At 44.0% G+C, this 14843-nt stretch overlaps 1 protein-coding gene across 2 annotated transcripts in view; it reads right to left on the reverse strand.

The window, feature by feature from the left end:
• Nucleotides 1–14843, reverse strand: part of wwp2 (WW domain containing E3 ubiquitin protein ligase 2) — a 65078-nt gene that overhangs the window by 3367 nt on the left and 46868 nt on the right. Inside the window, exons 11-20 of one of the 2 annotated variants that reach the window (XM_085360148.1) lie at nucleotides 11295–11349; nucleotides 9898–9979; nucleotides 8192–8320; nucleotides 7043–7121; nucleotides 5574–5645; nucleotides 5181–5269; nucleotides 3239–3398; nucleotides 1712–1845; nucleotides 469–609; nucleotides 237–357 (exon numbers count right to left, since the gene is read on the reverse strand). In XM_085360148.1, coding sequence (XP_085216274.1) covers nucleotides 237–357; nucleotides 469–609; nucleotides 1712–1845; nucleotides 3239–3398; nucleotides 5181–5269; nucleotides 5574–5645; nucleotides 7043–7121; nucleotides 8192–8320; nucleotides 9898–9979; nucleotides 11295–11349 — 1062 coding nt within the window. The remainder of the gene's footprint in view (nucleotides 1–236; nucleotides 358–468; nucleotides 610–1711; nucleotides 1846–3238; nucleotides 3399–5180; nucleotides 5270–5573; nucleotides 5646–7042; nucleotides 7122–8191; nucleotides 8321–9897; nucleotides 9980–11294; nucleotides 11350–14843) is intronic. The other variant, XM_085360149.1, reaches the window with a different exon arrangement.

The raw sequence follows: 14843 nt of genomic DNA on the forward strand, positions 1-14843 counted from the left end.
TCACTGAATTCACAAAATATCAGTGTCACACGGATCCTGATCCGTGTGACTTTAAATCCTCAGTGGAACCCTGGGGCGCAAATGAGTGGCATTATGGTGCGATCAGGCAAAACACGAAGCATCGTTTTCACGTGGTGTGATTTTTGCTGGGAGACACACACAAGTAAAACGAGCTGCTAACAGCTGGATTCATGACATTTTAAGCCTAAACACCAATAAATACAAGTCTTCCTCACCTCCAGCTCCTTCTCGTCAAAGTAGCGAAGCCACTCCAGAGGCACCACCTCGTTGAAGCCGTCCAGGAAGGCTTTGGTTTGCTCCTCCACCCCGCGGGTGAACCTCCAGTCTGTCAGCAGGCTGCGTGAACAAAGAGGCTGCTTTTTATGGTTTGCTCTCCACCACAGACCTTGTTTCTCCTACGCTCATCCGTCTTCATCAGCCCAACTGTCCCCATTTCTGCTTACTGACCTGATGTACTCCTCCTTGTTCTCCTCGGTGACCAGCTCGTTCTCCCCGTCGTCCTTCAGCTGGTGAGTGGAAACCTTCCCGAGGATCTCCATGTCCTGTGCAAAATAGAGCTCCACACCGCACTCCTCCAGGTTGTTCTCTCTGAAAACACAGACGCACACATAATGAAACTAAAAACATTAGCACCTCGTCCTCTCTGTGTCGCCTGCAAGACTGACCTAAATCCAGCAGCCTTCTTGGAACAAACTGCGACACCAACTCCTTTATGTGGCAGTTCATACATAAAATATAAAAATATCAGAAATATAAAATTTTTTTTTATGTATTTACTAATACTGTTAATTTAGAGAAGGGGTGTCAAACATAAGGCCCAGAGGCCAAAATTGGCCTGGCAAAAACTGCAATTTGGCCCACTGGATACCTTTAGAAAATGTAAAGGCGGGCATAAATTTTTTACCTGTATTTTCCTGCTGAGAGTCATTATCACTCAAAGTAGCAACAGATAAACATGCTTCTGTTCACCATGTTTAGAAATGTATCTTAATAAAATTGAATAAAAGTGGCTGTGAATCAACAAAAACTTCATGTTTTACAGATACGGGACAGGCTGGGCAGCTGCCAGAACCTTTTCTGTAATTTTACACATTTATCGTGTAGAGAAACTGAGGCGTATTGTTGAAATTGCACTTCCTAATCTTATAACAAGACATCTCAGGGATTAAATTTGTACTGAAACTTCTTTACACTGACAGAGTTTCACTTGTTCAGTCAACTTCAGATCAAAGTGGGCTGTATGTGGCCCTCGATGTAAAATGACCTTGACATCCCTAATTTAGAGTAAAACCTCACATTAGGTGGTGGTCTGATAAATTTTGTAGTCTGTCCAGCTGAGGGCGCTCCTACTCCACTGTTTGTGATCAGCACTGTCAGCAGCACATGTAACAGAGCAGCATCTCAGAGTCTTATCAGCTAAGCTTTTAGCTGGTTTGTCAACTAAAAGTCATTTAACAATTACTTGATATATCAATGTGGTTTGGGAGGCATTTTAAGACTTTCAGACTTCCTGCATCCAGGTTTCTGTTGTTTGGATATAACTGGCTTAGTATGACCTATTCACCTGGACTCCTACTGTTCATTTCTTTTATTAGTTAAAACTAACTAACTCACATGCCAACCTCTACCCTTGTGAGCATAAGGTGGCCAGAGCGCACAGATTCAGAGGAATCATAACTGCATTACTTACTTGACCCACATGATGGAGTTATAAAACTCCGGGTCTATCGACTCCAGGTCTTTGAGAGTGGGTTTCTTGTCCAGCATTCGCTTGTAGAAAGGCAGCGTGAAGCCGGTGTCGATGAACTTTCCATGATACAAAGCCTGCAGGGAGGATTTATTACATTAGAAACCACAATAAGAGACGCCACCTGGTGTTCACCGCTCACATTTCATAAAATGTAATTGGGTTAGGCTGATGATAGCGCAAGTTTGAGTTCCTGGATGTAACAAAGCAGAGACAGAGGGAGGTTATTTTTGGCCTGCTGTAATTCTGCGATATTAGTGTTTTTTTATGGACTCTGGTTGCACATGTTTCAAATTAACGCTCGACAAATTACACATATTTTCATCTCGGACGCGCGCCATGCTGATGATTCACACGGGGGCCGTTTTGAGCTCATTCAAGTGTTAGAAACGCTTTAACAGCCAATCACACTTGCAGAAAAAATGAATGGGGCTTTTATTTCTGAAATCACTGCAGCCACAAGAACAACGCAAATCATTAAGACTCAGACGTGGACATAAACATGTGCAGCGACCACAAACGGCTCCAAACCACATCTTAATCTTTCCTTCGTGTGTGTGTGTGTGTTTTCAGAGAGAGCACACTCAGTCAGACGGAGCTGTTTAATGTTAAAAACCCTGTGAGAGTTCAGAGCTACGATGAGCCAAGAACAACACAGACGCTCACTGACTCAGTCACAGACTATCCTGTCCTGCTGACCCACCGCATCTGTGGAAGCAGAGCAGAGGGTGACCGAAGTGAGAGCAAAGCAGGTAAGGAAAAGACACGAGAAATAAAGTCAGAGAGGCTTTGGGAGCTGGGAGTGCGTAGAGACAACGATCTTTGTGAGGAAAGTCAGCAATGTGCAGTTTAGGGCTAAATATAGGCAGCTGCTGCCGGGTGTGGGCTGGGTGCGGCAGTGAAGTCATGGTGTGGGTGAGGGGTGGGGTAGCAGATGGAGGGGAAGGTGGAGGGTGACGGCTTTGGGACCTACAAATTTTTTTGAGTTGACCCCAGAATGCCGTGCATGAATGCTTCAAACTACTTCAAAACGAAACCTGCTCTGAGCGAGAGCTTTCCCGGCTGACAGCCTGTGGAATGACTTTTATGTGACGCACTTTCAGGAAAAATCCAAAATATGTGATATCTGTTCTAAACAGTGAGCAAAACTAGCTAACCAAAGATTAGAAATGCAGTCATCTAATCACAAAGGTTAGTTAAACACACAAAGCCTACATACGTGCGGTGAAATCCATTTTTGCTGCTAAAGTAACAATATTACTAAGATCGCAACACGATAGAGGAATGTCTCAACTACATCACATCTGCATTTTGGCTTTCCCAACGTGAGCGTCGCTTCAGTTTATTAAACTGAGGTTTCACTTTAAACACATCTGGATACAATGTTGCCGTATGTGGCGATCAAGTGAAAAAAAATGGCTCAGATGTAACAAAAGAACTGTGTTTTTGTGCGATTTCAATACAGCTCACCATAGCGATGAAGCGACCGATGAAGCGAAAGTACGTGAGGTGGTCGGGGTTTATGGAGGATGCTGGGTTGATCTGCAGACAGTAGTTGTTCTTGCCAGCATACTCAAACAGGCAGTACATGGGATTCAGGACTTCATGGGACAGCAGGAAGAACCACTCCCTGTGGAAGAGGAGAAGAGGACGTGAATGCACGAGAGGAAGACACAAGGCTGTCATCCTGCAGGGACCTAACAGTAACATACAACACTGAAATTAAACACCTCAAAACTATTATTTTATTTTAAAAACCCCAAAACACATTCTATACTAGCTGTACAGTCAACAGAAGAGCACATGATCACAGGGAGTTTATAAGAAAAGCAGGAAAATGAAAAAGCATTTCTCCCACACGAGAACGAGGTGCTTTTTTTCATTGGCAGCATATAATTACGACATTTATCATCCTAAACTTCCAGCGTCTTCATTTTTCACTCATTTGCTGCTTTTAATCTTCTTGTCAAAAAGACAGGAACCAATTACAAGGTGTTGCCAAGCTCAACTCTAAAATTACTGCCAAACATAAAGTCCACTGGCACGGCTTAATACTGATGTCCTGTAGACACGATCATTTCTTTAAGCTCATCGATGCCTCGTGTAAATCAAATAGAAGACCAAATAAGGTTGGGTTTAATTCTCTTTATTCTGCTGATCCTTAAGATGATGTTCATTTCTGATAATGGATCTCGCTGACCAGTTATTAATCTAAATCAATTCTTTTAACTGAAAAAGAAGATTTTTCTTATGACTCTGAAGTGGTTTAGATGGGAATAGAAAGTACATTTATAGTTATAAACACATCCTACAAGCCAAATCTGACACATGAATTACATGGAGACAAAACATATAACATTTAGGATAAATACAGCCAGGTAGAACTAAATAAAAAGACACAAACAGACTGTGGAAGGATGCACGTTAGAGAGAATGAGGGCCCCCTCCACCAGCTGCAGCACCAGAACCAAGCACTCCCAAGGCCCCTGCCCTCTCCCCTTTGGGAATATTAGGGAGGAGGGTGTATGGACTGACGGACGCAGACACCTCCCAACATCCCGTCCGTGGTTCTACCCTGTGGTAGAACAGCATGATGTCACCTACCATAGGGTAAAACCACTGACGTGACACCGGAGACAGAGACACAATGCAAAACCAAAGAGAACAAAATGAGGAAAAATAACAACATGTACAGAGAGGAAGACCTGAGTGACAGCAGACGCAGCGGGCAGCATGGACACGTGTGATGGACGGATGGAGAGATGGAGGAGGACAGCAATGTTGTGAGAGGGTGAGAGAGAGAGCAACAAGTAACCCAACACTATCACACACGTCTGCACTTCTAGAAGGCAGAAAAGGCAGTTTTATATCAAAATGATGTTGCTGTAACAATTTCAGACAAAAACAACAGATTAAAATCTGCGCCATTGTGTTACTGCATCTACAGGCTGGAAAGACACACATCGGTATCACTGTGTCTAGGTTTAGGCATCATAACGGTGACAACGCTACCACCATCAGGTCAGGATGGAAACTGTAACGATGCCCTATCTTGCAGGAAATTGACCTTAAAAACAAAATTTCTTTCTCACTTTACTTACAAAAAGATTGTAGAGGACAATTTTTAAAATAAAACAATGAAGCTGGGGGAAGAACAATGCAGAAAACAAAGATTTTCAGAGAATCGCAAGTTTTGAAAAGCAGTCATTTAAACACCACTGGTTTTTCCGTTGCTTTTTTACCCAACAGGAAGCTGGTGCAAAGATTGAGAAGCAGCAGGAACAGACGAAATACACCATCACCAACGTTAAAAACCCCTGGATTACATAACAAGCTTAACAAACCCATATAAAATGACAGAATTTGAAGATGTAAAGAGAAGCTGCAGGAAAGAGTTTTAGGCTGCTCTCACCTGGCGATGCCACCGTAGTCCAGCCCCTCCTCCCCTCTCATAATGATGTAGAGCCGGCGACGAAGATCGTATGGCTTCACGTTCATGATCTGATGACAAAGCACGTTATTTAGACATTGATGGTGTCCAAGAAGTGGCCTCACTTTCAGCCATTCCTAGACTCGCTTCTAAAGTAACTAAATGATTCTCCTGATACAAGAAGCTCTTTCAAATTAAAAGCCCTCAAAAAATTCACCACACAGAAACCCTTTATTCCTTATCACAGTGTTTTTCTATATAACATAAAGCACCAATGCAAAGCAGAGATAAGATAAGATGTAGTTATTAAATGTTACCATTATGTAAACTAGAAGAACAAAAAAAAATAACAAGTGTGTTTCATCCGTCTCTGACCTGCTGAAACGAGTCTTCAAACAGCGTCTGTCTGGACACAGAGATCTTCACGTGGCTGGGTAAGGCATTAGACTGCACATTTCAAAAAGAAAAAAAAGAACACCACCATCAAGGCGAGAAGAAAACCTCGGGATATTTCTGTAATCCCAATCCTAATCCCTTTCTACAATTCACATGTGTCAGCATTTAAAACAGGTACAGCGTTTACAGAGCACGTCACTGCTTGATCTGTACCATCTCATTACTGATGTTTCTCTTTTTAGTCTCAGGCTGCTGGGTGTGAAGTATACGGAGGATAAAAAGCGGCAAAAAGTGAAGAACACTATGGCTCACAGACACACATAGTTCAACTTTTAAAGATTTTTAACAAAATGGCAAATACATTTAAAATAAAGCTATGGCATCTTCATCAAATCTTCTTGAGTATGAATCAGAACACTGAGATTAAATGAAGACTGACAGGACAGATGGGAAGAGCTTGATGCTGGAGCATACCAACTAACTCCAGTTCATCCAGGGGGCTTAAATAGAAGCTAGTAATAAGATTTTTCCAGACACCATAAGTATAAACAAACTGGTAACGATGCCTACATATGCAACCTGAGATTTTCTCTTTTTTCGAGACGGTATCTGAAGCTGTCTGTGGATCCATGGATGCCTCCCCCTCTAAGACCTCCCCGTAACCACAATGACATCATGTGGCTTAGCTTAGCTCAGTCTGAGTTCAGTCACAGTGGAAATGTCACTTGACAGATATAAAGCGCTTGCCAATCAGTTTGGTTTGGTTCACATGCCGCTAACATGTGAATGCTCCTAAAGCCGTGTCTACTACAAAATAAAAGCCTCCTGAAAGTCCAACTTTGCGTTAAGAATGTCAAAGACTCGAAGATTTTATATGAGGCTAAAACCAAAAAAATCTTGCCGTTTTTGAAATACTCTCCAATTCTGAACGTGCACTCTGTTCTCCTGTTCAAAGGCTTGCACCAGTAAACAGCTGCGCTTCTATGACGGTAATGACTGAAAGTGGCAGCACTCTAACGCCACAAACTGACATTTTTCCCTTATTATCAGGATCTCACAGGTTTTCTTTCTACAGTATTAGAATGTGCACAAGCAGATGTAGCCTTCAACTCCCAATCAGTCTAAACGGTCTATGCAATAATGCTTGTGATGTGTAAAACGATAGTTTCTCTCTAGTTTGGCCCTATACTGCTGTAGCTCGTGAGGAAAGGTGTGCAGTTTTAATAAAGAAAGTGATGTTTTGTCTTGAGTTTATGTAGAGAGGAAATAACTGCCTGAAAACCAAGTCGTCCAGAAAACTGAAAATATATTTTTTGGCCACACTTTTCCAGTCTTAGAGTGAATTATGCTTTTTTTTCCTTCTCTGGGTGAACAGATCCAGACTGCAATAATCAAGGTGAGCAAAGTGGGGAGTTTTATTGTGGCTACAGACTCTATTTAACACTTACATGGCACAGGAAACGGAACTGGTGGTATTTCCACCTGAAGCTGCGGTCGTAAGCGCCTGGTGAACCGCCCTGCCGTGACCTGCACGCGCACACACACAGACACACACACACAGAAAACAGAGAAAGTTGGTCAATTTTACAAGTTTCAACAGAACTCTAAAGGTCAGCTGACCAACAGAATTTTGGCGTCCTCTTTTGAGGAATACTTAATTTGCATCAGCTCTACAGCCCTCGAGTGTCTGAGTCGCAAAGACAGAGGTGAGCCTGGCCCCGCAGCTGTGTTAGTATAAGCTCCACCAACCCACTGTATGCGCACACGCACACACAGTGGATATCTGCCTTGTCAGCAGCACAGAGGCTGAGAAGCAGAAGTAGAGTTAGACAGATGATTTGGGGGGGAGTGAAGAAGAAGGAGGCCTCTAATGCGTCGGGTCTGTGCTTGCCGAGCTGCCAGGCACATCTCGGTTTGGGTTAGGAAATGGCGACCGCAGCAGCAGAGCGCTGGCCGCGGACGCACACTCCTGCAGGATCCAGTATAAGAAAACAGTGAAGGAGGCCTCTGTGAAATAGCAGCCTAAAAATACGTGCAAATATCTGCATGAAAAGCAGCTTGCCGATGCACACACACACACACACACACGTCTTCAGCACTGACCACACAAGCAAATACACACTTGCATGCAGAAACACAGAAAAGCACAAACACCCACACAGATGCCAGCGCAGTCTGCAGTGGATGTGTTGTCGCACATCTGCACATTCTGGGATTTGAGACTGCTTCAAGGCAAAGCAAACACTCACAGGCTGAGGGGAAGAGCAGTGTGTGTGTGTGTGTGTGTGTGTGAGTTTTCTGAGATCCTCTGTGACACTGATTCTCTCTGACTCAAAGAAATATTCAAAACAGGAGAGAAAGGAAAGGTAATGGATAAAAAGGAACAGCAAAGATGATGGGAGTTTAGAAAAAAGATTATTTTCAGGTTTTCACCAAACGAGCGGCTTGTGTGACTTAATATTTTCAATGCAGTTATGTCAGGCCGAGGCAAAAATCACTTAAATATTTTGGAGAAAGTGTCGAATGATCATTTAATTAGGAAGTCTTTGCCTCGGCCTGTGACAGCTTTGGGAGGAAAGGGCTGAGAGAATATTTACCCTGACTCAAACCCAGGTCGAGGGTCTTTAAAGGTGGTGGTGCGCGAGTTGTGGTCCACGAAATATCGGACTCCCTCGGCGGTGTACTTCATCTCCCAGCCCGGGGGCAGGGGGTGCTCCTTGATCATCCTGCAACAGGGGAGAGGGCAGTGAGCGCGGTCCCGGCTCGAGGGGCCCCGTCTCGGGGGATGAAACTGACATACCTTCCCCTGCCAACTCGTGCTAAAACCAGAAAGCCTGCGCCGGTGTGCCACAGTGGAGTTTACCTCCTATGAGCATGGCAATGGTAGGTTTGATTATTCAGGTGGCTTCAAACCACAAGAACGCTTAGAGGACACAGAAGCAGCATGTTTGGCTTTAAGGTGAAAAGCAGTTTTCTTTCCCTGATGCTTTAGTCGCTCTATTTAAACCTACTGTGTTGATTCGAGGTCTAAAACTCTAAACTTTTGTCACGGTCAAGGTTGTGTTTAGGTTAAAGTTTAGCACCCCGTGTTTAAAAAATACAAAGTGTATTTTTTTATTTGTTCAATGCGATATTTGATTGATCTTTTATTTAGTTGTGAAATGGTTTCAACTTTACACAGACACACACACACTTATTAAGGAGTGCAACGATACTGACGGAAAACCTGATCATTTAAAATTAAATACTGATGTATAAATGGTGTCAGCAGTGTGATATTAATCTGAGTAATTGTTCTTTTTGTATGCTTTTGTGTAGTTCTGACTGAGTCTCTCACCAAATCCATGCACTCCAACGCATTATGGCCACTTTTTTTTTCTTTTCTTACATGCTCTATATTTTTTAATCACAATAAATTTCATAGCAGTCGCCCTGATCTGCCTGTGAATCTGTTTCCTTTCTATCGTGTTCCCGGATGCTAGGCTAACACAGTGGCATCACCACCTCACAGTAAGAGGTGACGATGCTAATACAGCTTTGTAATAGATTCCTGTCTTAAAAAGTGCTACATAAATAAACTTTACTTACTAAGAAGTGCCTGCTTTTAAATCTGTCTGTTGTCTGAGGAATTTGCAGAAATGCAGAGGGGGAACAGCGTTTTTCACTTTTCAAACCAATTTGGATGAAAATTAAGAAGAACAACACAGCTTTTCACCTTTTCGTAAACGTTGTCTTTTTAACGTGTTTTTGCTTTGCTTGGCTAGCCTGAAAATTTGAATCAAAGACTCTATAAAAGGGGAAGGGGAAAATAATCAGTTGGCTGCATGCTAAAAAATGAATAATTTACAAGAAGAAAATCATGCTTTTAGGATTCTAGAAAAGATCTAGAATGGCAACAAAGGTGTATCTAACACACCGAGGAGAGCAACTGAATCTCCAGAAGAAGATGCAAAGAAGGCTCAAACTCTGAAATGTCAGCGGGTCAACTAGTATGGGTGAGACGAGAGGAAAATCAGGAAAGTGAGCGAGATGACCAACAGCGCATCAGACCTGTGTCCAACATAATGTGAGGTAAAGCTGCTTTTTTTTTAAGTTATGTCAGGCTGTGAAATAAATGTTCCTCTCGGGGATAATACTCTACTCGTGTTTATATCATAATGTAGATGAGTCACTGTGTTGTCATACTAAACTGTGCATGACTACCACGTCTTGAGTATGAGCAAACACCCAAAGCGGCACGCCACCTAACAAGCAGGCCAACACATGCACGCACACAGAGATATTTTCCAGCTCGCTGTCTCACCCTTGGGTCCGAGGATCATCCCACTGCGTCGTCCGTGTGTTGTGGTTGACGAAATACACCCTGCCATTGTCCTGACGCTTCTCTGTGGAGACAAATGGGGCAGAAGGAGCATGCTCAGTGGGCTCAGAGGTTCTTGGAAAACTCCACACTCGACGGGATCAGAGGGATCACCTGACCGAGAGGAGAAGAAGAAAAAAATCTCGCCGCTATGAGAGAAAAGCAGCGAGTCTTTGTGGCATTTCGCTGTGGGGTGATCCAAATACCTCACCGGGGTAAAGCAAAATATGTGTGTGTGTGTGTGTGTGTGTGTGTGTCAGAGTGACCACAGACATACAGCAGAGAGTGTACACTGGTGCCCCATCCTCCTCCTCCCGCCGCTGGTCTGACATCTTTTTCTCATTAACAGGAGTGTGTGGAGGGTTCAGAAACAGTAGTGCTCGCATTGCAACTCCTACTCACTCCACCCCCCACTTTACTATAACCACCCCACTTGCCACTTTCCCTTCTTTTCTCCTCCATCTCCCATCTTTCTCTTTTTCAAATCGGAGCAACCGCAGATGAGAAAAAAAAAAAAAAAAAGCGCACCCGAGAAGCAAATCAGAGCCAGCGATGTAATTGAGGTTTTGAGGTACCGCAACATGTTGAAAAGGCATCACGGGCAGAAAGCTGGGGGTTTTTATTTTTTATTTTTGGAGAGAACACGGCTGTGATGAAGTCTGTGAAAATGTTGGCGGACCGGGAGCCGCCAGCAGCGTTCGTTTATGAATGAATGTGCGGGGGACAATTCGCCATGGCTCCGGTTACATTGCTCTTTTGGGGCAGCGGTGGATGATGAAGAGCCCCATCAATAACGCAGCCCTCTGTAATTTGTGGATTTCAGAGCAAAAGGAAAGCGTACAGTGATAAATGAGTAGAGCGCTGAAAAGAAACCATGAGACACTTTATCCAGCTTTTCTACACGGGAATGAAAATCACCATCAGTGGAGGGATTTATCAATCAATTAACAGTTGGCTGGCTCACAGGTCAGTGATTCAGGACAAATGTAATAGCCACAGAACCAGAAGAAAGGTTTGAAATCTCCAAAAATGTGCTTTGAGATCTGTAAAAGGGAGGGAAAATTTCACCGTGCAGCAACTGTTTTCCAACACCTCCACCTAACAGCTGCACGCACATAAGGAAAGCGCATTTTGAACCATTAAATCGAAGGTTCACGTCAGGTAGTTTGAGTGTCGCCAAACCTACCTGCAGGACCGGTGAGGGAGGCAGAATCACTCTTTTCAAACAGGCTGTAAATCTAGCACACCTGGAGACGATTTTAGAATATTCTCGTCTTTGCCTGGAGTTTGTTAACAGTCGCAGAAGTGTGTGCATGTGTGCGTGCGTTAGATGAACTCACCCCATCCAGGAGGCAGCGGGCCCAGAGGGTCATTTTCCACCGGAGCACCGGATGGCTGAGGGGGGGGGGAACACAGAGAGAAAACAAATCCGGTTAGGACACCTTTAAGTGTCTCCTCTCATAGCTTGCTTTTGCTCCGGTTTTCTCTCGGTCCTCGTCGCCACCATCGCAAAAAAGTTGTGGAAAACAAAAACACACAACATGTTGTGAATAAACCAATCAGAGCTCAGGTGGGTGAAGAAAAACTGAGAAAAACTCATACAGGTGCTCCTAACTGTCGCGACCAAGTCTCTGCTCGACCTCCCTCCCTCAGCGATATCTGTGGCTAAGTGAGGGTGTATGTGTGGGTTATGGGGAGAAAAGGTGGATGAGGACGGGGTAGTGGGGTAGCTCCTCTCTGCCTCAGCACTGAGGGGCGACTGAGAGAGCTGGCCGGCCGGCGGCTCGTATGCCTTCCAAAAACTACACGCTCGGTAGGAGGATAAAACAACAACGCTGTTCCAATGAGCTCACTGGCTGGATGCAAGCCCCACCCCCCCACCAGCTTCCCGCTCACCTCCTCCCTACCCCACCCAGAGGTCCTCCTCCTCCACCACCGCCTCCTTTCTCTCGCTCTCTTCTAGCGCTGCTGTGAAAGTAGGCAGGGAAGTGCAATGTCTGAGGGAACTGAGGGAACATTCATGCTTGTTCCAGACTGGACACCACCCACCTCCCTGGCCCCCACCCACCCCACGCCTGACAAAAGGCACCTTTATTCACCCTGGGCCTGGAAACCACTGTGGGGTTTACTCAGCCTGTACTCATACACACACATACACACTGAAAATGAAAAAAAAAAAAAGAACATGTGTGCGCCATGGTGTGGAAAGTTTGTCCATGACAAACAGTCAGTCAGTGTATGTTCTTATGGGGGAACACACACACACACACACACACACACACACACACACACATATACAGGAATATATTAGCATGAGTGGAAAAGCAGCTGAAAAGATGCTTGTTAGGAGTTAGCAGAAGATTTTTATCAAAAGGGACGATTTAGGTGTGTCGCAAGCAGCTTCAACAACATTCCCTGCACCACCAAGCAGAGTGCTCCTCATTCTCATGACAACATGTTGTGGTGCTGCTGTAAATAAAAACGCTGCTATTTAGCCATAAAAAGCTCCGCTTGGGAGAAAACCCCCCCGAAATCAATTAGAAAAACTTTTAGGCGGATTCACGACCTTTCTGATGGACAGCTGATCGACACTCTGCCAAACTTGCTGGGTGTGTTGCTGAGGACGTGAGTGAGTATGTGCAGTGCCATGAGGCCCACTGTCATATTTTGGGTAAAAACACTTTGTGTTTCTGCTCCAACATGTGTGGAGAGATGACACACAAACCAGGGACTGTATATAAAAGATGGACGCGGCGACTTTATACAGGTTGAAGCCTTAATGTTAGCATTTTGCTAAGTTGTTGCATTTGCATGATTCTAAGTTGACTGTGTGGGTGCTAATAAATGAACTACCACAAAAACAGAAGCACAAACCTCTTTAAGGTCTGTGCCAACTAGCAAGCCACCTAAACAAATGCTCCAGTTCCAACTATTGCAGTTGGGCAGCCCACCAGTTAATTACAGCCGCCACACCATTAACTTTACATCATCCCAGCACACAATAGTTATAAAGGGGACAAACTATCAATGATTTGGATTGTTTGGATTCAACCTCTTACCCCTAAGTTTAGTGATTATAATAGTGTGTCTTTTCTCTCAGTTCCCTGAACTTCAACCAGTCGCAGCAGATGCCCCGCCCCTCCCTGAGTCTGCTCCTGTCGGAGGTTCTTCCTGTTAAAAGGGAGTTTTTTCTTCCTGCTGCCGCCAAGTGCAAATTGAACCGAATTAAATGTGGAGCCCGAGCCTATTTCTAACACGAAACCTCTCAACTCAAACATGATATTGCATTATGTCTTTGGTTTCCTGTGTCAAATGATTCAAATCACTCATTCATGTTTGGATGAGCAGTTCCTCAAAAACCTGCAACTGGACAGTTGTAGCTGCAATAAATAACCTAATTTACACTCTTAGAAAACAGGCTGAGCACTGGTTTATTAAGGGGCGGGTTTAGACAGCACAGGTAGTCTTTGTTGTCTTCTGTTGGCTATGAAGGGAAGGTGGCAAACCAGCATTTTCCAAATGAAAGCTGGTGAACCTTCAAAGATTTTTTTTCCCACATAGACATATTGCACCACACAAGCAATGATTATTTCCTGAGTAACCATAAAGTGGAGTACTATCCACCGAATGTCAGCATCACCTTAAACACCATCCCGCCCCCCCTCCCTCCAAAAAATGTGACTGTGCCCATTTAAAGAAGCTGTGTCATGGAAACAGTGAGGGAACTGGGATGGAAAGGACTGGGCCTGCTGGAGGAGCAAGAGTGGGCACATAGCAGGGTTAAAGGGTGTGTGTGTGTGTGTGTTGTTCCCATCGACAGCCAATCTATGCCCCGGCGCCCCACCCTTATGGGTTTTCTGTGACTAAAAAAGGTAAAAGGAGAATATAATGATATAAAGACACGATGACTTCATCTTGGCTCTGACCATTCAGCTCTTCAGCAGCTTCCAGACGCAGTGAGGCTGGAGGGAAGAAAAGAAAAGGAGGCTGAGAAAACAAGGGAGGGGAGAGGAAGCGAGGGAAAAGCGGCGTGCTGGCACAAATGTGTGAAATAAAGGTTGGGTATTATGGACCTGGAAGAAATACGCCACAAAGGCCTCGTTCAAGGCCAGGCACCACAGGTGAAAATGGCAATTTCAGCTGGTTGCTTTTAACACTTCAGAGGCAAGTTAAAAAAAACCAAAAAAAAACAACACACAAAACAAAACTGAAATGCTTTTGCACTGTGAAATCCTTCGTCACATTTTGGTTGCAAAGAGGACTTGTTGCTTGCTTTCCACATCTGCAGAGAGCAGAGAGGATGGTGTGTGCACAGCTGGAGACGGGAAAATCTGAGGTCAGGGAGTTCATGAGCCAGTCGACACTTTATCTGTGTGGGTCTTTGAAACTAACACATTCAAACAAATTAATGGCTCATAATTGTCCAGTGTTTATGGTGCTGTGTGAATTTACAGCTGCACACCTATATGAGATTTTTAAAGATACTTTTACAACCTTAAACTAAAAGTGATGATTAACCACTCTTTTTCTTGTTGTACTGAAAGATTTTCGGATTGATTATAATGTAATTTTCTGTGTTATGTGATGTATTAACAATATGCCAAAGAACATCTGACAGTGAAGTTAAAATGCTAAAAAAGAACTACAACATTTGAAGAGCAACACATTAAACTTGACTGACTTTCGAACATATTTTTGTCATTCTTTCCATGGGTAGGTGTAATAATGGGGCTAAACTGCCATGTTATCAATAACCTACTGCTGGATATTGATATTTTTCAGACTATGACTGTGACCACACTCACTGCTCCATCACTCTTGGTGTTAATCAAATGAACAGAACCTACCGTATTGAAACAGGAAAAGACTCACTGGGAGACAGCGAGGGA

This window comes from Diplotaxodon limnothrissa, linkage group LG7 (assembly GCF_057381915.1).
Source record: "Diplotaxodon limnothrissa isolate DT_005_m linkage group LG7, D_limnothrissa_male_GT1.1, whole genome shotgun sequence".
NCBI lineage: Eukaryota > Metazoa > Chordata > Actinopteri > Cichliformes > Cichlidae > Diplotaxodon > Diplotaxodon limnothrissa.